Source organism: Salvia splendens, chromosome 19 (assembly GCF_004379255.2).
Source record: "Salvia splendens isolate huo1 chromosome 19, SspV2, whole genome shotgun sequence".
In the NCBI taxonomy this organism is placed as follows: domain Eukaryota; kingdom Viridiplantae; phylum Streptophyta; class Magnoliopsida; order Lamiales; family Lamiaceae; genus Salvia; species Salvia splendens.
Window position 1 is genome coordinate 2,016,538 of NC_056050.1, and position 27,742 is coordinate 2,044,279.

Consider the following 27,742-nt stretch of genomic DNA (forward strand, 5'->3'; position numbering starts at 1 on the left):
TATCAGCTCTCTTTGACTACGGACCTAGGGTTAAAAATGTGCTGACCTACACCGTGGATGGGGCCGGGGAAGGGAAGGTTAACATTACGTATTGTTTTGGAAACACGTTTATGGCGCCAAAGCCCTCGGTTTGGAAGAAGGCGCTCAGGGTGATGGTACAAGGGACGTGGTTCCTCTTGTCCGCAGACATCGGAGATTGGTAAAGAGGATGATTAAGTTGATTAATGTTGGTGTATTATTTCAAAAATAGCTTATTTTATAATTTCTAGCAGTATTTAATTCAGAAAGGGTGCAACACAAGGACTTCCCTAAAGAAATCGTATGATCCTTTGACTCTGTACTACAATTTGGGAAGTGAAGTTAATTTATCTCTTTAATCACTCTCTTAGTTTGTTTTCCCTTTCTCATCAGCGGCACTATTGGCACTTTGTTTCTAGCTAGGCTTAGAAACTCATGAATTTGTCCATGAATTTCATGGTCACTAGTAAATGCCATATCATCAAATTTCGCTACAGGATTTATTAATAATAATATAATTTTCTAATTTCAGTTTTAGAGCATCTTGAATTAGAAAATGGTAGTGATACCCCTAAGACCTAGTTGGTCATGACTCATATTATATTTGAAATTTTGGTTTGACTTATATGCTGTCTACAATTAAAAAAAAAAAGAAAACACAATTAACCGACATAATTATTAACAGATAGTAATCCGTCATCAATTACCAACGAATTGCAGACAAATCTCTGATGTTAAATTTTCCGTTATATTCTCCGACGGACTATGCTTTTACCGTCGACTTTACAGATGGGCATCGTCATTGTAAATTGTTGATGGATGTTTCTCTTGGTAAATACTACTTCCTCTGTCCCACGATCCCATATAAAATGACATATTTATATTTTAAAAAAAAATTCTCTCCAATTAATACATCCAATATTGAATTAAACACATTAAAAAATAATTCCTAAATGTGTTCGACAAATCTTGTTTCGACACATTAAAATAATTAAACACATTTGTTTGCACGAACCACGGATAACTAGTTAGTCAGAACAAGAATATGTTTCGACAAAATTGTCTAGTTCGGGATCCCTTGATCAAATTGTAAAAAAATAACATTTATGAAAATCAAACGTTTATGTGGAACCAAAGTTTCATGCAGTCGCATAAATTAAAAGATTTTAAGTGATAGTATAAATTCATGAAACAAAATCAAAGATTCCAGAAATGGACGAGTTTGCGCGAAACAAAAATCAAAGGTTCATGCAAAATCAATCATAATATTAAAATAGCATAAAGTAAATTATGATTACATAAAGTAAGTACTGATAAAAGTTACATTAATGTACACAACTGAAAGATTTCCTATCTTGGTTCGAACTCTTCCTAAATTAAATTAGAGGGAAAATGAACATAATGACAAAACCTCATGAAAATAATTTGTAGTGTGTAGATACGACCAATTTTGCAAATTTTAAAACCTAAATTTTAAGAAACAAATGTAAACAATTTCCAGACTGTCATGATGTTATTACATTGTATTTATGTGATCAACGGCAATATGAGTCGTCGTCTTTGTCAACTCAACTTGGCACACTTATATTTATGTTTTACTAATGCAAGCAAATATACAAGATAGCTATTGTATGTGGTGTCAATTATATTCGCAAAAATGGAGATAAAACTTATTTAGAAGATCTTACATATAATATATAGAAATTTATATAAATGCAACCTAATATAATATTGATTTGTCGCAGTCGAATTCAATTGAAAAGACGCTTGTCTTCTAATCAATATATAGGGAGTTGGGCGTACAAGCCGGAAAATCCAGATGGAGGCTGAATGTTTCTAAATTTTGAGTTTAAGGTTTTGAAGGATAATTTTCTTACTATTTGATCGGAATCCGATTTGTACAATGATTTAAAAGTCTAATCTTATCCTAACCATTTGTTTCTTATTATCTCACAAGCCTAATTTTATTCTAATGTACCTCAACAGAATACCTAGCTATTAGTATAAAAAAATTTCAATAGATTTTCACTGCCCTTCTACTACAAGATACTACATGATATATACTTCATCCGTCCCTCTATATAGTAGAGACATTTTTTTGGTAAAAGATTTAAGAAAATTATGTTAATTGAGTTAAATAGAGAGAAAGTAAAGTAAAAAATAGTTTAATAAAGTACGTAAAGAAATGAAAAACAGAGAGGAGATATGTTGCTTTTTGCCAAAAAAAAAGAAAGATACGATTCGACTATAAGGAAAACAACCCAAAAAAGAGACGAAGAGAGTACTATTTAAGTATTTTTAATGTGAAATCGAGGTTTGAGTTTTCGTCAGCGCGCAGCGGTCTTCTTCGAAGGATGGAATAATTTTTTTGAATATATATTGTATATGTATAATTGGATCCTTATGCTTGGATAATATCATCGACATATATGTGGTGGGGAAATTAAGATTGAATATCAACCTTAATAATGGAAATAATAATAGAAAAGAATGAACAATTATATTCTATTTCGAGTTTAGAAAATAGAATCAGGTTTATGTGTTATTGATACTAAAAATACTAATTGCTGGTTGAGCATATGATGGAGCCAATACATATATTGTTCAACTCTAAGCTCTTCGAGGCATCTTGTGCATGAGTGTGTAAATTTTAAATTATAGTATCCCTCTTTCTGCTTCTGGTCATTTATTTGATTGTTGAAGGAAAAAATAAATCAAGATATTTACATAATATGTAAAGTATTGAAATAAAAATAAATGTAGATGTGGAAAAAATTAAAGCTAATGTAGACTAAACATGAAAATATGAAAACATTTTGGATTTTGACGAATTGTAGAAAAAATGTAATATTAGTAGTATCTGGTTTTCCCAACAAAATACAGGTAGAATTTCATTGTGATTTTATAATGATATGAAAATAGTAATTATTATTGATATTGTTATGAGTTTTGTTGTTAAAAATGCAAATTTAAGAGATAACATGAAAATAAGATATTTGTGCTTCCTCTTACTCGCAATCGATTATGTGACACGTAATTTATGAAAACGTATTAATCGTTTGGGAATTTCATAATGGCATGGTTAGAAGTTTTTTTTTTCCATTTTCTTCCATTTCTATAAAATTAATCTACTTATATTTTTTATAAACTTTTTTCTTTAATGAAATGAGATCCATAATCATTTTCTATCATTTTTTTTCTTTTGATAACGTTTCTATTTTACCAGTTGCGCATTAAAACTCGCGTATTGTCCCAAAACCTTCATTTGTATGAGATGTATGGAATATTACACTTTTGGCAATATGTTAGGAACACACGAGGAAGATGATGATGGCTAAGCCGCCTCAACCAACCCTATGCATATGAAGTTTCCTTTTTTTTTTGCCACTTATGTAAGTGAAGCTTTCTAATGAATTCTACACTTATAAATAGCTATAATACATCCATGTAGAAGCAAGCACAACACAAATCCCACAAAATACAAGCAATATATTTTGATGGAGTGCAGAAAATTCGAAATTATCATTGTTTCGGCCAACAATCTTCCAGACGTCCGGAGCTTTGGGAGGATGAAAGTCTACGCGGAGGTGTCCATCAATGGAGAACCCGACACAAGCAAGCTTACCACTGTGGACACGGAAGGAGAGACAAACCCTAGATGGAACTTCCCTCTTGACTACACGATTGAGGAGGCCTCTCTCCAGAATCCGGGATTGGTGGTTGGGGTGAAGCTCTACTGTGAGAGGACTCTAGGAGATAGGTATATCGGTGAGGTCAATATATCGGTCAAGGGTCTCTTTGATTACCGACCTAGGGTTGAAAATGTGTTGACCTACACCGTGGATGGGGCCGGGGACGGGAAGCTTAACATTTTATATAGTTTTGGAAATATGTTTATGGCGCCAAAGCCCTCCTTTGGTGAGAAGGTGCTTGATGTTGGTCTCTCGGTGATGGAACAAGGGACGTTGTTCTTCTTGTCCGAAGATTTTTAATGTTGTTTTATCATGTCAAGCATAGCTTGTTTTACAATTTCTAGACAATTGATAATTTGTGGTAATAGTATCATGTTGTTTTATCATGTCAAACATTGCTTGTTCTAAAGTTTCTACTTTTTAGAGCATTGATAATTCGTGGTAGAAGTATTTAGAGTGTCCACTATAAGGCGGACACGCCCAATAGCCCCGCCCCAGTTTTTGACCATAGCCCCAAAATTCTATTTTCGCCACTATAGTGGACAACTCCAATAGCCCCCAAATTTTATAATCAATTTTCATTTTTAAATATTTCTTTGTTTCAATCAAGTGTAATTTAAATAATCGCAGTGTAAATAACTAGAATACAAGGTAATTAGGCCCGAATATTCGTTGTATTGCAATCCGGTAAAATTATACAACGAATAATTAAAATAAAATACAACTACAAAACTCCGGCACCGTCTACTCGGTGTCGGAGTCGGCTTCCTCGTCTTCCTCTTCGTCTTCTTCTCCTCTTCCTCCTCTCTCGCTGCTGTCATATCCCGATTCCTCAGTGTCGGGTGATTCGTCGTCTCCTCGGTGCATTTTATAGAGAGTGTTTTTGTAGAAAGTGGGTGTATGGATTTTGTGAAAATGGGAGTGGGGGAGGAGGGAGAGTGGTATTTATAGATATGAAAAAACGAAAAAAAAAAAATTCAAACAATGCGGCTATAGCCGCGGCGGATTTTCGTCACTATAATAGCCGCGGCCTATACACTCAACGCCGCGTCCTCGCCCCACTCGCGGCGAAGCCTCGTCCGCCTCCCTCCCCCCCCCAGCCGCGTCCACCCTCGTGGCGGACACCCCCTCCACTATAATAGCCGCGCCTACCGCCCCCCACCGCCCCCCTTCGCGGCTATAGCCGCGTCCACCTTATAGTGGACGCTCTTAGAAAGAGTGCAACACGAGGACTTCTCGAAAAAGTTGTACTACTCCCTCCGTCCCCCAATTTGAGTCACTCTTTTCCATTTTGGGCCGTCCCCCAATAAGAGTCACTCTTCCCACTTACCATTTTTGGACATCAAAATTACCCTTCATTACACCAAAAGTCAAAGGGGCCCCACATTTCACTACCTAACTCCATTTATTACACCACACATTCAAACTTTTCCTTAAAACTCGTGCCGAGTCAAAGAGTGACTCAAATTGGGGGACGGAGGGAGTATTTTTTAATTCTAGTTGGTTTATACGTCGTTTGACTTGTGGACATTCAAAGAATAAATGAAAAGATAAAATTTTATCATTGGTATACGACTCATAAAAGAAAAGAAGCTAAGAACTAAAAAAGGAAAAGTATAAGCCATTTGAGAAATGCTACTCTTTAACTACTCCATTTTGTATCTCTAATTCTCTCATCTGTATTACTCACTCCGTCGCATTTAAGATGACACACTTTCCTTTTTATTTGTCTCAATCAAGACGACACATTTCTATTTATGGTAACTTTTTATCTCCAATTAATACAATCAACCACTTTTTCCTCTCTCCAATTAAATATTCTACTCTTCTTCTCTCTCCATTTAATATTTACACTCACTTTTTCTCTCTCCAATTAAACACATTAACCAACAACTCCTAAAATCTGATACCGATTAAGAAATGTGTCATCTTAGCCAGAACGGAAGAATGGTTTTTTGTATTGAAACTTCTATTATCTACTGTCATGACTATTGGCGGGGGAGTATATACCACTAGTAAAGTAGTAATGATATATCGATGCCGCAAGATTCCCTCACAAACAAAATGGATTTCAATTGGATTATTATTTTAATTCATGTTGGTTGACTCGTATGTTGTTGTTGACTAAATCAAGTCTTGGCCCAATGAGTAAAATCGAGATCAACTTGCCTAGCTCATGAATTTACTAACTCATCACGTACACTACTTCAACTTGGCCGTGCAACTTGAAACAAGTGACATAAATATTTAAGTAATAAGGGCTTCAACTAGTTTAGTTATAACAACACAGAATTAGGAGATTTATTTATGAAAGATTCATAATTAAACCAAGGGCATGAATATATACAGCTAAACCAATTGGGTATTTAGGAAGATGGAGAAAGATTCCCATGTAAATTGGACTTCCCTTCTTCGTAATCTGTGAGTTGTTTCATGCCGAAAATATGAAGTAAAAAAGTAGATTATTTTAAATATCTACTAATGAATATACTCGTCACTAATTAGTTTCGGAATGAAACTTCTGAAATTTTATTGGCTGACCCTTCATGTATAAGGTCATAAGGTTGCTTCAATAAATGAGTTCGTATCTTAAATCTCACATTTACATTCCCACTATGTTGAGATGTAAACCACATTCCACACCGGAAAATAAATAAAGTTGCAAGCATTATATAAGTATTATCCGAACTTCATAAATATGCGGTCTTTGGGAAAGTAACCCAAAGCAAAACTGTGAGGGCATAGTCCAAAACAGGTTACATTACACTAGTGTTGAGATGCAGTTCGAATGTACATCGACGAACCCTCTCACAATAATTATATTACAATTTGGCAATAATTATATTACAATTTGACAATTGGTAATGAACACACGAGGAAGATAGATGATAACTAGGTCCCCTCAAACAAAGCTATGCATACGAAGATTCCTTGAGAATTGCACTCATATATAATAGCTATGCTACATCCATGATTAGACAAGCACAACACAAATCCTCAATTCCATCACAAATCAAACAAAACATAAGCAACATTTTTTCATGGGGTACAGAAAATTCCAAATAACCCTTGTTTCGGCCGAAAATCTTCCAAACGTCCGTAGCTTCGGGCAGATGAAAGTCTACGCCGAGGTGTCCATCAACGGAGATCCCAAAACAAGCAAGCGAACCACTGTGAACACGGACGGAGAGACAAACCCTAGATGGAACTTCTCTCTCGATTACACGATTGAGGAGGCCTCTCTCAAGAATCTGGGATTGGTGGTTGTGGTGAAGCTCTACTGTGAGAGGACTCTGGGAGACAGGTATATCGGTGAGGTCAAGATATCGGTCAAGGGTCTCTTTGACTCCGGATCTAGGTCTGAGAATGAGCTGAGCTACAATGTGGCTGGGGCCGGGGATGGGAAGCTTAACATTTTGTATAGTTTTGGAAGCATGTTTGAGGCGCCGAAGTCCTCGGTTTGGAAGAAGGTGCTCGAGGTTGGGCTCGCGGTGATGATAGAAGGGGTGGTGTTCCTCTTGACCGGAGACATCGGTGATTTGTAAGGAGGAGTATCAATTTGATTAATGTTGCTGTATCATTTCAAAAATAGCTTATTTTATATAATTTCTAGTGTATAATTCAGAAATGGTGCAACACGAGGACTTTCAAAAAAAATTAATTTATATATGTCTTTGTTCTCTCCCTTAGTTTGTTTTCCATTTCTCATCAGAAGAAGTATTGGCACTTTGTTTTCTAGGATGAGAAACTCATGAATTAGTCACTAGTGAATTAATGTAGTACCATATAATCAAATTTCGCTACTGGATTTATTAATAATTATTTTATAATTTTCTGATTTCGGTTTTAGAGCATCTGGAATTATAAAATGGTAGTGATACTCCCAAGACCTAGTTGGTCGTATTATATTTGAACTTTGGTTTGATTTCTATGTTGTCTTATACTCCGCCACTGGAAGAAAAAAAAACCAGTTTATCGATATACTCCCTCCTTCCGTGAATATATGTCCCATTTTTATCGACTCAAGTTTTAGAAAAAAATTCGACTTTATAAAATAAAGTGGTAGAAAAAGTTAGTGTAATGCGGGTCCTATTTTTATATATTGATTTTATAATAAAATGGGTGAATAGTAAACGTAAAATGAGATTTTTATTGGTGGACGAACTAAAAAAGAAAAATGGGGCATTTAATGACAAACGGAGGGAGTGATTTCTAACGGTTAGTAATCATTACAAACAAATTGCTTATTACAAACGAATTGCTTACAGATTTTCCGTTGTTAACTTTTCCGATACCAATGGACTATGCTTATCGTCAAATTTCTTTACCGTTAACTTTTCCGATATGCATCGTCATCGTAAATTTTTGATGAACGCTTTTGTTTGTAATAAATTTTCTTTTCAAAAGTTAATTCACCAACGAATTAGCTAGTACTTGCTATCAACTACTCGAAAATATGATTTTAACAAAAAGTTTATACTTAATCCCGATGGACAAATGCCCGTCAGTAAATTGTAACTCTTTTTTAATCTAATAAGCCTATTGAATTTGAACGAAATGAGTAAGAAATGGATAATCGATTTTCTATGAAAATAATAACTCGGAAAAAACTAAACTAATAATAGGAATTTCGATCGGTTCGATTATCGATTAACCGTTTGCTCAATCCTCCGTAGATTTAAAACTTGTGGTGAGATTAACGTTAAGGCATTTGATTGGGCCCAATAACTCATTTCAAACTAAACACTTCAACTGTTATGGGCTTGGCCCGATAAGATATTGGCTTTTAAGAAGGGGTAGGGTTCAAACTTACAAAAATCTGAAGCCCAATATTTGCATTTACCTTCATTTATGGTTCTATTATTTACTTTCTAATTTCAAATAAAAAGAATACCTTTCTTATTATTTGTATATAATACAATAGGACTCCATAAGTGGTTAAGAATCTGCACTTTTTTGAGGGGCGTTTCCAAATATATACAATAATAAGAAAATTTTCAACGCATAATCATGCAATATTTAATCAATTGAAATGTATAACTCCTAAAAACGTATAAAATCCGTGTGTATCAGTCGAAGGTTTCGGGATCCCTTGATCAAATTGAAAAAAATTCATATTCACATGAAAATCAAGGGTTCGTGCGAATTCATGTATGAAAATCAAAGATTTATGCGGAACCAAAGTTTCATACAATCACATAAATTGAAACAATATCAAAAGTTCACAAAATGAATGATTTTACGCGATGCAAAAAATCAAAGGTTCATACAAAATCAATTACAATATTTGGTCGAATTCTGGTCTCATGACTTTTAATTTCGGCAAAAAATATCAAGAAATATCTAAATTTGCAATTATTCCATTGTAGATTATATACCATCTATATATTTCTTAGTTATATTTATGAAGAAAACTCTGGCCATTCTAATGCCCTATATTACAAGTTGGCTATAGCCTATAAGTGTATAAAATTAGAAGAAAATATTAAGAAAGTCTAATTTGAAATCGTACAAGCGTGAAGGTAATCCAAATATTGATGAAAAGGTGTATAGTAGGACTTTGGTAAGCTTTACAAGGTGTAACGTAGAATTCTAATCTAGTTAGTATTGATCCAGTTCCATTAAGCTCGAATTCTAACTTTCATGTAATTACTCCACAAAACAATGGTTTAGAAATTTTTTTGGCTTCAAATTAATATCACAAACTAGGGTGAAAGAGATCGGAACGGTCCATAGAAAAATAATCTCACTTTTATATAGCACATATTTTAACGCGCACTTGGGAGAAAGAGATTCTATAAATGAAAAAATAAGTCTATTTTTGGTGGACATGTGAATGATGAAAATAGTATTAATTACACGTGCTAGTATCAAATTAAATTTTTTTCCAAGTTAGGAATAAAATAGTAACATTTCAAACTTTTGTTATAAACTAGATAGCGTAAAGTAAATTATGATGACATAAAGTAAGTACCGATAAAAGTTACATTAATGTACACAATAGAAAGATTTCCTATCTTATAATTTGTTCGAACTCTTCCTAAAATTATAAAAATGATGAGAAAACCTTATGAAAATAATTTGTGGTGTGTAGATATGACCAATTTTGCAAATTTTAACATCCAAATTTTAAGAAACAAATGTAAACAATTTCCAGACTGTCATGATGTCTACATATACATTGTATTTATGTGATCAACGGCAATATGAGTCGTCGTCTTCGTCAACTCAACTTGTCTCACTTATATTTATGTTTCACGAATGCAAGCAAATATACTAAGATAGCTAACTAACTATTGTATGTGGTGTCAAATATATTCACAAAAATGAAGATAAACTTATTTAGAAGGTCTTACATATAATATATAGAAAAATATATAAATGCAACCTAATTAATATAATATTAATATAGTCTAAGTACAATTCAATTGGCAAGATGCTTATGTTCTAATCAATACATAGGGAGTTGGGGGTAGATGCCGAAAAAAAAGATTAAAAAAATAAAGTAAAAGAGAGGATATGTTGCTAGCCTAAAAAAGAAATGATTCGACTATAGGGAAACAACCCAAAAAAGAACGTGACTAGCTACAATGGGACGAAGAGAGTACTAAGTATTATTTATGTGAAATCGATGTTTGAGTCTTCGTCAACGCGCAGCGGACTATTCTTCTTCGAAGGATGAATTTTTTGAATATATATTGTACGTATAATTGGATACTTATGCTTGGATAATATCATCGACCTATATGTGGTGGGGAAATTAAGATTGAATTTCAACCTTAATAATGCATGGAAATAATAATAGAAAAGAATGAATTATTATATTCTATTTCGAGTTTAGAAAATAGAATCAGGTTTATGTGTTATATTGATATTAAAAATACTAATTGGTGGTTGAGCATATGATGGAGCTAATACATATATTGTTCACCTCTAAGCTCATCGAGTCATCTCTTGTGCATGAGTGTGTAAATTTTAAAAAATAGTATCCCTCTTTCTGATCATTTATTTCATGGTTGAATGAAAAACGAAAAAATCAAGACATTTACTTAATTTATAAATTAATCAATGTCAGATAAAAAGTTGTAAAGTATTGAAATAAAAATAAATATAGATGGGAAAAAAATAGAGCTAATTGTTATTTCTCTTGAATCTTGTCTCATATCGACTTGGTGACGATCGTGGATAACCCTCCCCTTTAGCCTTTTAAGGGTGAAGGGCTCATTTCTAATATGGTATAAAAGCGTGCCCAAGTCGATGATGGATTTTCTTTATCTCTTATCTACCCCACGAGTGGAAGTCCAATGTTAATTCCGGCCCACATCGATGATGAATATTATCTCTTCTTGTCTTGCCTACCCAAGTGATGGAAGTCTGACGTGTCATTTCGATCTACACATGCAGGGGCGTGTTAAATCTAGAGAATCTTGTCCCACATCGACTTGGTGACAATCCTATCTCATCTATATTAACGTGGAAAACCATCTCCTTATAAGGCCTTTTAAGGAGTGAAGAGCACATTTCTAATATTAATGTGGACTAAACATTAACAGTGTCCACAAAAAGTGCTCAAGGTCGTCATGTCTTAAGAAATTTTTTGGGTATTTGATAATGGCTTGGTTAAAAGTATTTTTTTTCCATTTTCTTCCATTCTAAAAAATTAATTTACTCATATTTTTAATAAACTTTTTTTAAAGAAATGAGACTCGGTAATCATTTTCTATGCTTTTTTATTCTTTTGATATCATTTATATTTTAACCTCTATTTGTAAGAGACATATAGAGTATTACAGTTTGGGAATATGTTAGGATTAAGAACACACGAGGAAGATAGATGATGGCTAAGCCGCCTCAAGTCTCAACCAACCCTATGCATATGAAGTTTCCTTTTTTATTTACAATTACACCACCAACCATTTGAGTAAGTGAAGCTTCCTAATAACTTGTACACTTATAAATAGCTATGCTACATTCACGAAGAAGCAAGCACAACACAAATCCCCAATTCCAACACAAATACAACAAAATACAAGCTACATATTTTCTTTTGATGGAGTGCAGAAAATTAGAAATAATCCTTGTTTCAGCCAACAATCTTCCAGACGTCCGGAGCTTTGGGAGGATGAAAGTCTACGCGGAGGTGTCCATCATTGGAGAAGACACAAGCACGCGTACCACTGTTGACACGGACGGAGAGACAAACCCTAGATGGAACTTCCCTCTCGAATACACGTTTGAGGAGGCCTTTCTCCAGAATCCGGGATTGGTGGTTGGGGTGAAGCTCTACTGTGAGAGGACCCTGGGAAATAGGTATATCGGTGAGGTCAATATATCGGTCAAGGGTCTCTTTGACTATGGACCTAGGGTTGAAAATGTGCTGACCTACACCGTGGACGGGACCGAGGGCGGTAAACTTAACATTTTGTATAGTTTTGGAAACAAGTTTTTGGCGCCAAAGCCGTCGCTTGGGAAGAAGGTGCTTGACGCCGGGCTCAAGGTGATGGTACAAGGGACGTTGTCCTACTTGAACGGAGACTTTCAAGATTTGTGAGGATGGAGTTGAATATCATGTTGTTTTTATTATGTCAAACATAGCTTGTTTTACAGTTTCTAGACATCTTGATAATTTGTTGTAATAGTATTATGAAAGTGTGTGACACGAGGATTTCTCGACGAAATTGTATGTTTGTTTCAGTTTGTTTGCAAGTGGAGTTAATTTATACTCTCTCTGTCCCAAGGAAGATGACCCTTCCTTGGGCGGCTCGGAATTTTATGCAACTTTATTTTGTGTGTTAAGTGGATAGAGTAAAGTAAGCGAGATGGTATAAATTATAGATAAATGTATTTTCAATTTTAGTAATGAGTCATTTTGGTTGAGACAAACCAAAAAAGAAAGTGGGTCGTTCTATTTTTCATTATAGCTTAGTTTGTTCTTTTTCCTTTTTTTTTGAAACAAGAGATGGCAGCAAAGATATTGTTGGGATTTTACAGATATAATGATAAAAATGAAAGAAACTATTCTACATGCATCTCGGCCTTCCCTTACATGAATAGTACTTTCTGGGCTTCGACCGAACGGATCCCATATGTTGGGCTGTGGAGCTTGGTATGGTTCCTTGAGATCAAACCGCGTTATTGCGAATACTAACTGGAAAAAACTCTTAATTATATAACATGCATTCAGTATATTGCCATGATCAGTTTTAAAAAAAATGCTGAAATATAACTTTAAAAAACAAGCATCATGCATAACCGATTGTCGCCATTGTTTGAGTTTGGATGATAGTTGTCCCTCCATAAAAAAGCTTGGAAATACCGAAATCAGCAACATGAGCAATCATGTCTTGATCAACCAATACTTGTCATTTCACTGACTGCACTCTCACAAAATTAATATACATGGCTCCACTTGACTCACAAGTCTTCACTAACTGAACTCTCACAAAATTAATATACTTGGCTCCACTTGACTCACAAGTAGACGTCCCCCAACCGAACCGAACCGGCCCGGAACCATCAGCGACGGTTCGAACTGTGCCCGGAACCGCCGGTTCCCCTGGGCAGGTTCAGGTTCCAATTGTGCGCAAACAGTAACAGGCGGTTTTGAACCGACGGTTTCGTCGCAACCGGCGGTTCCGGCAGCTTTTCAGGCCTATTTCCGACCTACACACTAGGTTTTTCCAGCGGAACCGTCGTATTTCGTCAGAAACCGTTGACGAAACCGGCGATTCCGCCGGTTTTTCAAAAATTTGAATTTTTGAAAGTTTTTTTATTTAATTTAATCACATTTTTCCACTATAAATACCACATTCCTCTTCATTTCTACTCACCTCATTCTTGTGTTAACAAGTCTTTCTCTTCTCAATCTCAATTTCTCTATTCTCTATCCTCATTCTCTTTAATTGATCAAGTTGTTTACCTTATTTGCGCTCATAATTGCAAGAAAGTCTATCCATTTGGAACCGGTGGGGGATATGGTACTCTCCACGTCATTTGAAGGTAAAACATCCCGTGGAATATGAGTATACTAAGTCCCAAAGCCAAATAAACTTCCTCATCATCCAATGGACTATGCACATCGTCAAATTTCTTTACCGTCAACTTTACCGACAGGCATCGTCATCGTAAATTTTTGATGGACGCTTTTGTTTGTAATAATTTTTCTTTTCAAAAGTTAATTCACCAACCAATTAGCTAGTACTTGCTATCAATTAATCGAAAATATGATTTTAACAAAAAGTTTATACTTAATTCCGATGGACAAATGCCCGTCAGTAAATTGCAACTCTTTTTTATCTAATAAGCCTATTGAATTTGAACGAAATGAGTAAGAAATGGATAATCGATTTTCTATGAAAATAATAACTCGGACAAAACTAAACTAATAATAGAATTTCGATCGTTTCGATTATCGATTAACCGTTTACTCAATCCTCCGTAGATTTAAAACTTGTGGTGAGATTAACGTTAAGGCATTTGATTTGGGATCAGTCGAAGGTTTCGGGATCCCTTGATGAAATCGTAAAAAATTCATATTCACATGAAAATCAATGGGAGAGAGAGAGATTCCATAAATGAAAAAATAAGTCTATTTTTGGTGGACATATGAATGATGAAAATAGTATTAATTACACGTGCTAGTATCAAATTAAATTTTTTTCTAAGTTAGGAATAAAATAGTAACATTTCAAACTTTTGTTATAAACTAGATAGCCTAAAGTAAATTATGATGACATAGAGTAAGTACCGATAAAAGTTATATTAATGTACACAATAGAAAGATTTCCTATCTTATAATTTGTTCGAACTCTTCCTAAAATTATAAAAATGAACACAATGACAAAACCTTATGAAAATAATTTGTGGTGTGTAGATATATTTGACCAATTTTGCAAATTTTAACATCCAAATTTTAAGAAACAAATGTAAACAATTTCCAGACTGTCATGATGTCTATTCATTGTATTTATGTGATCAACGGCAATATGAGTCGTCGTCTTCGTCAACTCAACTTGTCTTACTTATATTTATGTTTCACTAATGCAAGAAAATATACAAGATAGCTAACTAACTATTGTATGTGGTGTCAAATATATTCACAAAAATGAAGATAAGCTTATTTATAAGGTCTTACATATAATATATAGAAAAATATATAAATGCAACCTAATTAATATAATATTGATATAGTCTAAGTACAATTCAATTGGCAAGATGCTTATGTTCTAATCAATACATAGGGAGTTGGGGGTAGATGCCGAAAAAAAAAGATTAAAAAAATAAAGTAAAAGAGGATAGAAAAGAATGAATTATTATATTCTATTTCGAGTTTAGAAAATAGAATCAGGTTTATGTGTTATATTGATATTAAAAATACTAATTGGTGGTTGAGCATATGATGGAGCTAATACATATATTGTTCACCTCTAAGCTCTTCGAGTCATCTCTTGTGCATGAGTGTGTAAATTTAAAAAAATAGTATCCCTCTTTCTGATCATTTATTTCATGGTTGAATGAAAAACGAAAAAATCAAGACATTTACTTAATTTATATATTAATCAATCAGATAAAAAGTTGTAAAGTATTAAAATAAAAATAAATATAGATGGGGAAAAAATAAAGCTAATTGTTATATTTCTTGAATCTTGTCTCATGTCGACCTGATGATGATCATGAATAACCCTCCCCTTTAGCCTTTTAAGGGTGAATGGCTCATTTCTAATATGGTATAAGAGCGGGCCCAAGTTGATGCACTATTTATTAGCACTAAAAATACATGCAAGCATACAGGGTAGATCTAGTATAGCTAAAGGTCAGTACCGGATATCGAACGCAGGGAATAAGATTGCAACTGACTACCATATACTAAGCGTCATATACTATCTAGAGACATAGACTATTTTTGGATTGATTTTATAAATTAGACAGAAATAAATGAACAAATAAAAGAAATCATAAAAAGAAATAATACAAAGCAGGCTTAAGAATGTAGAATTTTAGGATCCAAAAACACAATCGACTTTCTTGAATTACGGTCTCCAGAGCTATTAAGTCGATCACAATTATAGATTAAACCCCCTCCCGAGGTGAGAAACCTGTAGATTAGGTGATAGGATTGAAGTCCCCTTCTAACCCTAAACCCCTAACTCCTAAAAGCATATAAGATCAAAGACCTCACTCAAAACCTCAACTCTCCCGAGTTCTATTGAATTAAGGTGTGAATTATCCCTTTTCCAAGTCAATTATTACGTCTCCCGAGTACTCTAATCAACTCTAACATGTATTCAAGAGGTAGCTAATCAGTTGAACATAGAAAGCACCGGATAAATCAAGTAACTGCAAGAGCTAACAAGGAAAATCAATCGAATATCTTTACCAAAAATTCTACAAAAGATGTTCTACTCATAGACAAGTAAAACCTACAATTAAAGTACGAGACATGAAAGAAATTGATAAAACCCAAGATTGAATCTTCAATCTTCAGTCTTCTCATGCCTGGATCTGCAGAACTCCGCTCCAATGGAAGATGGATGAATTTAAGGATGGAATATGGAATGGAAGAAGTGTAGAGAGGGAGAAGGATTGGAGGCTCTGAGATGAAGATTATGAATTAGGTTTGGGTATTTATAGGCTAGAAAAAGGGTTAATCTTGGTTATTTTCGTGCCCTACAAGAAAGGAGAGAGATTTGGTTTCACAATTTAATAATTTATTCTCTTTCTTGAATTTCCGCCTAAATTCCCGCAAGCTTTGACAGCAATGCGCAATGTTCGTAGAATTGTCATAACTTTCTCCACAGAACTCCGATTGAGACGTTTAAGGTATCCACGTGAAGCTCTTTCGAAGACAAAGAGAATGACATACAGTAAGCACTGATTGGCCTTTTTTCCACCTTTTTCTATCTTTTTCTACCATTTATCAACAAACACGTCAAAAATACCAAATGTATAAAATAAGTAATTTATGAACATAATTTGCATGATTGACATTTAAAACAAGTCAAATCTAGCCCTTAAAAACATGCAAAATCTGTGTTTGTCACAAGTCGATGATGGATTTTCTTTATCTCTTATCTACCTTACGAGTGGAAGTCCAATGTTAATTCTGGCCCACATCGATTATGGTTCTTATCTCTTCTTGTCTTGCCTGCCCAGGTGATGGAAGTCTGAATTTCGGTCTACATGTGCAGAGGCGTGTTAAATCTAGAGAATCTTGTCCCACATCGACTTGGTGACGATCATATCTCTTATCCCACACACGAGGAAGATAGATGATGGCTAAGCCGCCTCAAGTCTCAACCAACCCTATGCATATGAAGTTTCCTTTTGTATTTACAATTACACCACCAACCATTTGAGTAAGTGAAGCTTCCTAATAACTTGTACACTTAGAGCATCTCCAATGGCGGACGTCCGGTCAGACATCCGCGACGGGCGACCGGGACATCCGCCATTGTGGCGTGGCAAGTCGGATACGGACGTCCCGTGAGGACGTCGGATGTCCTCGAACGTGCAGGCGACGGGCGGGCGGACATCCGCCATTGTGACGTGGGTCGGACGTCCGGTATGTTATTTTATTTTTTTTTAAAAAAAAACTCTATATATACGGCTCGTTGAACTTCATTTCATTCACACCACTTGTGTTAACAAGTTTCTCTCTTCTTTTACTACAAATTTCATTTCTACTTAATGGAGAACGACAGGAACTCCCCCGTCATGAGCGAGTCGCAGACTCCGACGTTTTCCGCCGAACTAGAGGGAAACGTTAGCGGAAATGCGACAACGGTTCCGGCAATGTGGGGGCTGCAGTCCTAAATGGGGATGGGTGGAATGGGTGGGATGATGTCCCCTTACTGCAATATGTACTATTGGATGGGTGGTATGGGTGGTATGATGCCCAGGGCAGCGGGGATGGGGGGCATGACCCCAAATATGATAGGGATGGGGGGCATGACCCCAGATATAACGGGGATGGGTGGGATGATGTCGGGGATGATGCAGACCATGCTTGGGGGAGGGGGTGGCAGGGCCCTGAACCACTAGTGGACGATGTCTATCGGCCGGTTATCGATATGCTGTCTACTGATACCCCCTCCAGTTTTGTTCCGGAGACTCAGTTCACCGGCGTGGAAACTTTCTCTTTTGAGGAGTTGAGGCTATCTCCAGTCGGGGAGACTCCCGATGATGTGGGGACAGCGGCAAGGGGCAGGGGCAAGGGCAAGGGGAAAGCCACGGGCTCTTCCTCGCGAACGGTGGTTGAGGAGGAGGATGATGAGAAGACGGGAAAGAGGACGGTCTGGAGTGTGTGGGAAAACATCGCGCTTGCGAAGGCTTGGGTTTCAATAGTCGAGGATCCCTATGTCGGTGCTAACCAGCATATTGACAGACTGTGCCATCGCATCGCTGAAGCCTACCTCACACACAAACCGGCTGGGGCGAAGCGTCGCGTTCCCGAACAATACCAGAAATAGTGGGAGCAGTTGAGGCCTAAACTTAGTCGATTTGCCGGCCTCTACCAAAACAATCTCCGCCAGGCAACCAGCGGTATGTCCGAGGAGGATGTAAGGAACCGTGCCTTTGCTCAGTACCCCGACAGAGCCTTGAAGTTCAAACAGTTCGACCAGTGGGAGGTCTATCTCATGGTGAAGGATTCCCAAAAGTTTTGTGGGGGTGTCGAAGCGGACGAAGATCAACGCTTCCGGTGAATACAGCAGCAGTGCTAGTTCGCACGAGCTCCCAGAAGCTGAGGAAGTGTCCCCGCTACCTCAATCAGACTCCCGCCGGCGTCGTCGCCCGATTGTGCAAAAGGCTGCGCAGCGAAAGGCTAGGGGAAACAGCAGCGGTAGCGGGTCGTTCGAGGTCCAATCGGAGGTCCCTGCTCCCCCAGAAGAGTACGACCGTCTCGCCCGCGCGCAGATAATGACTAGTTTGGTCCGGACCATGCATAGGTGGCATAGCACGACAGATCCTGTGTACAAAAGGATGTTGAAGGATGTCATCGATGGATGTCGGCGAGATTTGGGGATGCCACCCATTGGAGATGATGGCTAGGCGGGGACGACGGGGGCGGCACGGGCGACGGCGAGGGTGGCATGGGCGACGGCGAGGGCGACACGGGCGACGAAGACAACGCGGAGTGAGCCGAGTCTAAACTTTCCCATATTATGTAATTTTTTACTTTTTTATTATGTATTTTTTTTCTTTTTTTATGTAATTTTTTTTAATGAAGCATTCGCAATTTTCCCGTATTCCGTATCAAAATTATAATTCCGCTATGTTTATAAATAATTGTGATTTTTTATGCGGGAAGTCCTAGTGGGAAGGGCGATGGGAAGGGCGGATTGTGAAGGGGATGTCCTAGTGACGTGGCAGTGGGATGAGAAGTCCTAGTGACGTGGCATGAGGTGTTTTTGGGAAGTCCTAGTGGATGTCCGAATGGGACATCCGTGCATTGGAGATGCTCTTATAAATAGCTATGCTACATTCACGAAGAAGCAAGCACAACAAAAATCCCCAATTCCAACACAAATCCCACAAAACACAACCTCATATTTTCTTTTGATGGAGTGCAGAAAATTCGAAATAATCCTTGTTTCAGCCAACAATCTTCCAGACGTCCGGAGCTTTGGGAGGTTGAAAGTCTACGCGGAGGTGTCCATCAATGGAGAACCCGACACAAGCATGCGTACCACTGTTGACACGGACGGAGAGACAAACCCTAGATGGAACTTCCCTCTCGAATACACGATTGAGGAGGCCTCTCTCCAGAATCCCGGATTGGTGGTTGGGGTGAAGCTCTACTGTGAGAGGACCCTGGGAGATAGGTATATCGGTGAGGTCAATATATCGGTCAAGGGTCTCTTTGACTACGGACCTAGGGTTGAAAATGTGCTGACCTACACCGTGGACGGGGCAGAGGGCGGGAAACTTAACATTTTGTATAATTTTGGAAACAAGTTTTTGGCGCCAAAGCTGTCGCTTGGGATGAAGGTGCTTGACGCCGGGCTCAAGGTGATGGTACAAGGGACGTTGTTCTTCTTGACCGAAGACTTTAAAGATTTGTGAGGATGGAGTTGAATATCATGTTGTTTTTATTATGTCAAACATAGCTGGTTTTACAGTTTCTAGACATCTTGATAATTTGTTGTAACAGTAAAGTGTGAGACACGAGGATTTCTCGACGAAATTGTATGTTCGTTTCAGTTTGTTTGCAAGTGGAGTTAATTTATACTCCCTCCGTCCCAAGGAAGATGACCCTTCCTTGGGCGGTTCGGAATTTTATGCAACTTTATTTTGTGTCTTAAGTAGATAGAGTGAAGTAAGAGAGAGGGAATAAAGTAGAGATAAATGTATTTCCAATTTTAGTAATGAGTCATTTTGGTTGTGATAAACTAAAAAAGAAAGTGGGTCGTCTTTAATGGAACGGAGGATATATTATTTTTCATTATAGCTTAGTTTGTTCTTTTTCCTTTTTTTTTTTGAAACAAGAGATGGCCGCAAAGATGAGACAATTCTACTTTTGTTCTAGAGAATTAATGGAATTCAATTTTAATGAAGGAGATTAGATTTATTCCGAATGGGGGAGTGATGCACAAGGTTTATGCGTCGTTATTATTGAACGACGCACAACCCTTATGCGTAGTTGGTTAACGACGCATAAGGATTATGCGTCGTTCAAGGACGCATAAGAATTATGCGTCGTACCCTAATGACGCATAACCCTATGAGTCACAATTGTAAGTATTCCTGCCTGTCACCCGGGTGACCCGGGTTCGATCCCTGGCAACGGCGCATTTTTACTATTATTATTACTATTGCAGCAAGAACTTTTTGAAATTATTTTATAATAAGCATTATTTTATTTTCTTATAACATAAAGACTTGGATTATTTAATTAATAGTATATAATATTATGCCATGTATTCTATATAAGCGTAATCTATAAGTGAATAAAGTTTTGATTTATATGTTATTATACAATTAACGGCATAAACAATAGTACTTTTTAAGATATTCGAAAATAAACTTAATATATAAAATAAAATAAACAGTGGTCATAGATAATAGAAGTATAAATTAATTTGTCAACGTACATGTATTCGTTTTGGGGGACCAATTAGATTGGGCATTTATTCTTAACTTCTTTAATTAATTCTTTTATAAGAGTAATATCTATTTGCCAAAAACAAATGTTTAGAATAACTCATTTTTATCAAATACTAATCACTTAAAAATCACTTTAAAAATGCACCATTGCCAGGGATCGAACCCAGGTCACCCGGGTAACAGGCGGGAATGCTTACCAGTGTGACGCATAAGAGTTATGCATCATTAGGGTACGACGCATAATGCTTATGCGTCTTTGAACAACGCATAATCCTTGTGCGTCGTTGGTTGTGCGTCGTTCAATAATAACGACGCATAACCCTTGTGCGTCACTCCCCCATTCGGAATAAATCTAATCTCCTTCATTAAAATGGAATTCCATTAGTTCTCTAGAACAAAAATAGAATTGTTCCCAGCAAAGATATAATGATAGAAATGAAAGAAGCTATTCTACATGCATCTCGGTCTTCCCTTACATGAATAGTCTCAATACTTTCTGGGCTTCAACGGAACGGTTTCGCATATGTTGGGCTGTGGAGCTTGGTATGGTTCCTTGAGATCAAACCGCGTTATTGCGAATACTAACTGGAAAAGCATATCGTGGACGACGTCCTTCTGTGGCTGCTACAATTGTAGCATATATTTTGCGCAGAGCTGCGGCTGCTTCAATCATGTTGATTCTTTCATCTATTGAGGCAGCCGAACATTTCATTGCTAATTCGAATATTGATACGAAACATTGCTCCTTTGCAGATAAATGTTGATCTTCACGTGATAATAGAGCAGGCGCCACCAACTCAGTTGTTGTATTTTGCTCTAATGCTTCACTTACCCACTCTTTTATGCTCCCTTCTTCACTGAACATATCATCTGTTGGCCTTTTTCTAGTGAACATCTCCAGCAGCAGTATCCCAAAACTGAATACATCCCCTTTTGTTGACACGATACCTTCCATTCCAAACTCTTAATTGTATAACATGCATTCAGTATATTGCCAAGATCAGTTTAAAAAAAAATGCTGAAATATAACTTTAAAAAACAAGCATCATGCATCACCTGGTGCTGCATAACCGATTGTCGCCATTGTTTGAGTTTGGATGATAGTTGTCCCTCCATCAAAAAGCTTGGAAATACCAAAATCAGCAACATGAGCAATCATGTCTTCATCAAGCAATACATTGCCTGGCTTTATATCACAATGAACAACTGTGGAAGTATGGCCGTGGTGAAGATATTCCAAGGCTGCTGCAACATCTATTGATATTTTCAATCTTCGTATGAGATCCAAACCATTCATATCAGAATGTAACCACTTATCCAAGCTCCCATTTGGCATGTATGTGAGAATAATAGCTTTAAACTCCATGTTACAACAACATCCAATAACTCGAACCAAGTTTCTATGTCGAACGGTGCTCAATATAGTAGTTTCAGCATCAAAGCTCTTTGTTGATCCTTGTAGATCCAAGTTGAACACTTTTACTGCAACTTTCAACCCATCAGAAAGTGTTGCTTCGAATACTAAACCCTAAAACTACCTCTTCCAAGTAGGTTGGTTTCACTAAATGAACTTGTTCCTTGTTCAAGTTCTCGATAAGAAATTCTTCTGTACTCGGCAGTTGGTGGTGAGATATCAGTGGTGAGTGCTACTTTTTTCGTTCTACGCATTCTTATACGAACAAGGATAACAATCACAACAACGATGGCTAAAATCACTGATGGCACCAAGAGTTTCTTTAACCATGATCTATGACGATATTTTGGGCAGGGAGGGACTTCAAATCTTATAGCACCACAAAGAGCTAAGTTGTGGGAAAAAGACTGAGCAGTGAAGTTACGAAAACGACCCTCGTCTGGAATTTTCCCTTCCAATTTGTTATTGGAAACATTAAAACTTTCAAGAAAGTGAAGGTCTTCTAAGGACTTGGGTATTGATCCTGAAAGATTATTGTAAGACAAATCCAATTCTATCAGACCTTTAACCTTTCCCAAGGATTGAGGAATGGATCCGCTAAGAAAGTTATTTGATAAGTTGAGAAAAGCTAATGTTTCGCAACGATCAATTAAGCTGGTAATATGACCTGAAAATTGATTAGATGACAAATCCAAAGAGTTGATTAACTTCAAATTTCCAATCTGAGATGACAACTGACCGCTCAAGTGATTGGAGGACAAACTCAAATTGACAAGGTCTGTGAGAGTCCATAATTTGGTGGGGATTGTTGAATTCAATTGGTTGGACCCTAAGTTGATGACTCTTAAGGATTTAACCTCACCCAAACATTCAGGTATTGTACCAACAAACATGTTACCAGGAAGGATCAACTCACCTAAATGATTTATTTGACAAAGATCATTAGGGATAGACCCTGCCAATTGATTGCCACTTAGATCAATTCTTTGGAGTTGCTTCATTTTACCAATAGTTGGTGGAATGAGTCCACTCAGCTCATTACTACCCAAATATAGTAATAGCAAAGAGCTCAAGTTTCCTATTTCTGGCGGAATAACACCAATGATGTTGTTGTTTACCGCTACAAAACTCTCAAGAGAGGAGGAAAGATTTCCAATTGAAGTGGGTAGGAAACCATTCAGTGGATTGCCTGATACCTCCAAGATCTTCAAATTTGGACAATCAGTTAGTGAAGACAAAAATGTCAATTCACGAGTTAGAAATTCTGCTCCACTCAAGTTGTTTGCAGCAAGGCCAAGTACTTGGAGGAGTTTCAAATGACCAAAGTCAGGTATGAAGCCACTAAATAAGTTGCCAGATAATGACAAGTAGACAAGTTTAGAAACATTGGTAATAGAGGTTGGAATTTTGCCACTGAGTATGTTAACTTCCAAAAGAAGCACTTCAAGATTAACAAGTGAATTCCCCAAGTCTGATGGAAGGGTTCCTGAAAACTCATTGTTTCCGGCTTCTATTTTCTTTAATGTCGATATATTGAATATGGACGATGGGATGGAACCATATAAGGAATTGTTGTACACATCCAACACCTCGAGTATTGGCAGATTGCCTATATTTTGTGGTAATTCACCTGCCATGTATATCGACAAAAATGAGGTAGTGACATTGAATATTTATAAGACTAAAGTCTAAAATTAGTCTTATACATTTGCTAAACAACATTTTGGTTCTATATATTAAGGGCATGTTTGACAATATGGTAATATTAAGATAGAGAATTATACGTGGACATTTCTAATTGTTTGATATCATATTTAAGCTTAACTCAATGCCCAATATAAGACAAGGGCCCTACCCTATCTTGCCATAATTATAACTTTAACCATGTTTATGTAACCCACCAATTTGTCAAGTTAAGCTACTATTATTTAATACTATACAAATTTAGACAATTTCTCTTTTATCAAACAACAACAAAAATCTTTATCTCTATATATCTTGACATAAAGCTCATATTTCTTATCTTGTTTTACATATCTTCTCATGTCACATCTTTCTTATCATACAGGTCCTACGTGTGTTACTTTTTGATCCAAAACAATACACCCTTCGTTCCTAAAGTGTATGAACTATTTCCTTTTTCGTCCGTCCCAAAAAAGTACGAACTTTCTAATTTTAAAAAAGTCAAACAACATATTACCCATGTACATCATTTTATTTACAAGTTATACCATTATCATTAACAACTTATTTTATTTACAACTTATACCATCATCATTAACAACTTATATCATTATAATAATGTGGACTCCACTCTTCACTAACATTATTTCCACCACCTTTTCTCTCTCCCTCTCTTACTTTTCCTCTTATTTATTAAAACTCGTGTCAAACCCATTATTCATACTTTTCGGGGACGGAGGGAGTATGTTTTAGTACATATTTAAACTCCAAAATTGGTCAAGTACATTTGAATAAAAACCTATCTGTTCTTACGCATTTTAAGTTCATTAGCTTTTGTTCCTAAATAATACTATGATTTAGCTTATATTTAACTCATTAATCAGGTCAAAATGCGGTTGTATGTTAATGTTTGACGAAACTGTTAAATATGGACCAGTTAATAGTATTATTTAGGACCGAAAAGTAACACACTTAATGTATAAGACCAAAAAGTTTTTTTGGACAAATGTAAAAGGTCAATTATGAACTTTAGTTTGTATTTAAATTCTATTAATACTAAATATTATAGTACTATGTATCAAATTTATATATTCGGTAAATGTATTAAGAATTATAAATAATTTTCTTAGTTGGATGTATTTGGTGAAGAATTTTTTATCATAAAAAAATGTTAATGCAAAGAAGGAATAGTTGTTGATTAGGTAAAGACCATGAAAGGAATCTCATTAAGCATCCAACTTCAGGTTAAACTTCATTCGAATAATGTGATGAAATCATAAACTAAGGAATAAAATAATGTATGGTGTACCTGTGAAATAATTGTACCCCAAGTACAATTCTCTAAGCATGCTCATATTTCCAATTGCATGAGGGATGTTTCCACTAAAAGTGTTGAAGCTAAGCACCAAGCTGTCAAGATGTTCACATTTCCATATATTTGATGGAATATTCCCTTCAAATAAATTCTTAGAGAGATCAAGTTGATTGATGTAGGGCATGCCATTGCACATGTCATTTAAAGCCCAACCTAAAAGCGTTTTACCTAAAATATTAGTGATTTGTTTTTGTAAAGATGTTTCACGAAAAGATAGCACAATATATACAGAGAAAATTTGAAATTAGTACCGAACAAAATCCATATTTCCATTTTTATATATTTCTCTATTAGTTTTATTCCCTCGGTCCCACTCTAAGTGGAACATTTCTTATTCGATACTGAATTTTATGAAGTGTTGTTTTCTGAGTTAGGTGTAGAGAAAATAAAGTAAGATAGTGAAACAGTAAAAAAAGTGTATTTCTATTTTAAGAAATGTGTCATTTAGAGTGGAACATCTGAAAAAGAAAAATGTGTCACTTAGAGTGAGATGGAGGAGGTAGTATTTAAATTCTAATAGCCATACGTTGATAATACATCTGCAACATACTCCCTCCGTATATGATTAATTTGCATTAGTTGACTTGGCTCGGGTGTTCTGAAAAATGTAATGAAATGTGGATCCTGGTGTTTCATGGAGTATTAATTTTGTACTCATGTGGGTGGAGTGAATTAGTGAAATGTAGTGTTAATTACCAAAATTAATAAAAAAGTAAAGGTATCAATTAATTGTGGACAGATGCAAAATAGAAAGTCATATCCATTAACTATGGACTGAGAAAGTATATTATAGGATTTGATATACATACCTGTCAACTTGTTATTATAAAGATATAAATTCTCAATCTTCGGTAGATTGTAGAAAGTTGAAATACTTCCTAACAAATTATTGTCAGATAAGTCCAAGTATGCCAAGGAATACATGTTGAAGATTGAAGATGGAATATCTCCATTTAAAGAAGCATTTTTTATGCTTAATGTCTCTAGCCTTGAAAGATTTCCTATCTCTGTTGGAATTCCTCCTGAAATTATGAGAAACATTGTATAAATAATTACACATTTACATATATGTAGATAAAGCTTTCGTGGTGAGTAAATAATGTTCAATTTTACATGCTAAGAGAGTTTTTTTTTATCATAATAATGGAATCATATATTGGAATCAGAAGAAATTTATGCCAAGAAAATCATTATCGTATGTCAAAATCTAATAGACGTAAGTAGATAAGAAATACATTTGCGATATTATACATACCTTTGAACTTGTTATTATCAAGATATAACTCCTCAAGTTTTGGTAGATTGTGGAAAGTTGGGATACTTCCTGACAAACTATTATCAGATAAGCTCAAGGATGTTAAAGAAGACATGTTGAAGATTGAAGATGGAATATCTCCGGTTAGAGAAGCTCTATCAATATCTAGTATCTCTAGTCTTGAAAGATTTCCTATTTCAGCTGGAATTCCACCTGAAATTATGAAATAAACATAACGAGAAACCTTGTATCAATAATCATAGGTAGAGCAGCTTTTCTTGTATGTATAATGTATATACGATTATCAATTTTGAATGAGTAAGAAGAAATTGATACCTCGATAACCATTAACGTACCCCATGTACAATATTGTGAGCATTCTTAGTCTCCCAATTTCATGTGGGATGTTGCCTCCAAAATTGTTGTAGGATAATGACACTCTCTCAAGACGTGTGCATTTCCATATATTTGGTGGAATCTGCCCTTCAAGTAGCTTCTGAGCGAGTGATAATATTTTGATATTGGCCATATTGTTACATATATCACTTGGGAGGTGACCTGACAGACTATTATTTTTAAGTCTAATTTCTCGAAGGGAAGACACATTGAAAATACCATGTGGTATGGACCCACTTAACTGATTGTCGTCCAAGCTTAATATTTGTAACATCTGGAGCTTGGAATTGTTAAACAAAGATGCAGGAATCGTACCTAAGTAAATATTGTTATCTAGATAGAGTTGTTCTAATTGAGGTAGACTGCCTAACCATGTTGGTAGTTCTCCGGTGAAAGAATTCGTTCCCGCGTTTATCACCTTCAAACGACGCAGTTTAGATAGCTCAAAGGGTAGGATCCCGACAAAATTGTTGGAACTGATGTCCAAATATCTGAGAAACGTTAGGTTTCCGAGATGTGGAGCAACAGTTCCAGCAAGGCCGTAGCCAGAGAGATTGAGGGCAGTGACACGGCGGTGTTTGAGGCTGCACGACACACCAATCCAATTACATAGTGATGTGTTTTGGGCCCAATTGGTGCTCAAGATAGCATAGGGGTCGGAAGTGATGGAGTTTTTGAAGGAAATGAGTGCATTTTTATCTGTGATGATAGAATTTAAGGAGAGGGTGAAGTTATTTAATAACAAGATTGAAAGAAGGGAGAATACTATAGCAGTCTCCATTGCTATTTGTTTTCATTTGTGTGAT

The 27,742-nt window shown here is 36.1% G+C and overlaps 6 protein-coding genes across 6 annotated transcripts; 4 read left to right on the top strand and 2 right to left on the bottom strand.

The window, feature by feature from the left end:
- Positions 1 to 3,515: 3,515 nt before the first annotated feature.
- LOC121780126 (protein SRC2 homolog) lies at positions 3,516 to 4,010 on the top strand. Its single transcript, XM_042177649.1, has one exon. The coding sequence runs from the start codon at positions 3,516 to 3,518 to the stop codon at positions 4,008 to 4,010; it is 495 nt and encodes a 164-aa protein (XP_042033583.1).
- A 2,741-nt stretch (positions 4,011 to 6,751) lies between these two features.
- Positions 6,752 to 7,255, top strand: LOC121780128 (protein SRC2-like). Its single transcript, XM_042177650.1, has one exon. It carries the CDS (start codon positions 6,752 to 6,754, stop codon positions 7,253 to 7,255), a length of 504 nt encoding a protein of 167 aa, XP_042033584.1.
- Positions 7,256 to 11,760: 4,505 nt separating this feature from the next.
- Positions 11,761 to 12,261, top strand: LOC121780129 (protein SRC2-like). The gene has a single exon (XM_042177651.1). The coding sequence runs from the start codon at positions 11,761 to 11,763 to the stop codon at positions 12,259 to 12,261; it is 501 nt and encodes a 166-aa protein (XP_042033585.1).
- A 7,007-nt stretch (positions 12,262 to 19,268) lies between these two features.
- LOC121780130 (protein SRC2 homolog) lies at positions 19,269 to 19,772 on the top strand. Its single transcript, XM_042177652.1, has one exon. It carries the CDS (start codon positions 19,269 to 19,271, stop codon positions 19,770 to 19,772), a length of 504 nt encoding a protein of 167 aa, XP_042033586.1.
- Positions 19,773 to 21,372: 1,600 nt separating this feature from the next.
- LOC121778566 (putative receptor-like protein kinase At3g47110) lies at positions 21,373 to 22,327 on the bottom strand. Its single transcript, XM_042175941.1, has 2 exons — positions 21,870 to 22,327; positions 21,373 to 21,776 (listed from the first exon to the last, which is right to left on the bottom strand). Exons 1-2 carry the CDS (start codon positions 22,177 to 22,179, stop codon positions 21,373 to 21,375), a joined length of 714 nt encoding a protein of 237 aa, XP_042031875.1. The 5' UTR covers positions 22,180 to 22,327.
- On the bottom strand, positions 22,327 to 27,717 carry LOC121780131 (LRR receptor-like serine/threonine-protein kinase FLS2). Its single transcript, XM_042177654.1, has 5 exons — positions 26,877 to 27,717; positions 26,541 to 26,753; positions 26,095 to 26,307; positions 25,220 to 25,438; positions 22,327 to 23,857 (listed from the first exon to the last, which is right to left on the bottom strand). The coding sequence occupies exons 1-5, from the start codon at positions 27,715 to 27,717 to the stop codon at positions 22,335 to 22,337; spliced, it is 3,009 nt and encodes a 1,002-aa protein (XP_042033588.1). The 3' UTR covers positions 22,327 to 22,334.
- Positions 27,718 to 27,742: the final 25 nt, after the last annotated feature.

What these genes read in the sequence shown, in the direction of transcription:
- LOC121780126 (XM_042177649.1), top strand. Translation starts at nt 3,516, where the DNA reads ATGGAGTGCAGAAAATTCGAAATTATCATTGTTTCGGCCAACAATCTT.
- LOC121780128 (XM_042177650.1), top strand. Translation starts at nt 6,752, where the DNA reads ATGGGGTACAGAAAATTCCAAATAACCCTTGTTTCGGCCGAAAATCTT.
- LOC121780129 (XM_042177651.1), top strand. Translation starts at nt 11,761, where the DNA reads ATGGAGTGCAGAAAATTAGAAATAATCCTTGTTTCAGCCAACAATCTT.
- LOC121780130 (XM_042177652.1), top strand. Translation starts at nt 19,269, where the DNA reads ATGGAGTGCAGAAAATTCGAAATAATCCTTGTTTCAGCCAACAATCTT.
- LOC121778566 (XM_042175941.1), bottom strand. Translation starts at nt 22,179, where the DNA reads ATGGAGTTTAAAGCTATTATTCTCACATACATGCCAAATGGGAGCTTG. An exon ending in AATCGGTTATGCAGCACCAG is followed by an intron (nt 21,777 to 21,869) that starts GTGATGCATGAT and finishes TATACAATTAAG; the next exon opens with AGTTTGGAATGGAAGGTATC.
- LOC121780131 (XM_042177654.1), bottom strand. Translation starts at nt 27,717, where the DNA reads ATGGAGACTGCTATAGTATTCTCCCTTCTTTCAATCTTGTTATTAAAT. An exon ending in TGATAATAACAAGTTCAAAG is followed by an intron (nt 26,308 to 26,540) that starts GTATGTATAATA and finishes TCATAATTTCAG; the next exon opens with GAGGAATTCCAACAGAGATA. An exon ending in TTATAATAACAAGTTGACAG is followed by an intron (nt 25,439 to 26,094) that starts GTATGTATATCA and finishes AAACGCTTTTAG; the next exon opens with GTTGGGCTTTAAATGACATG.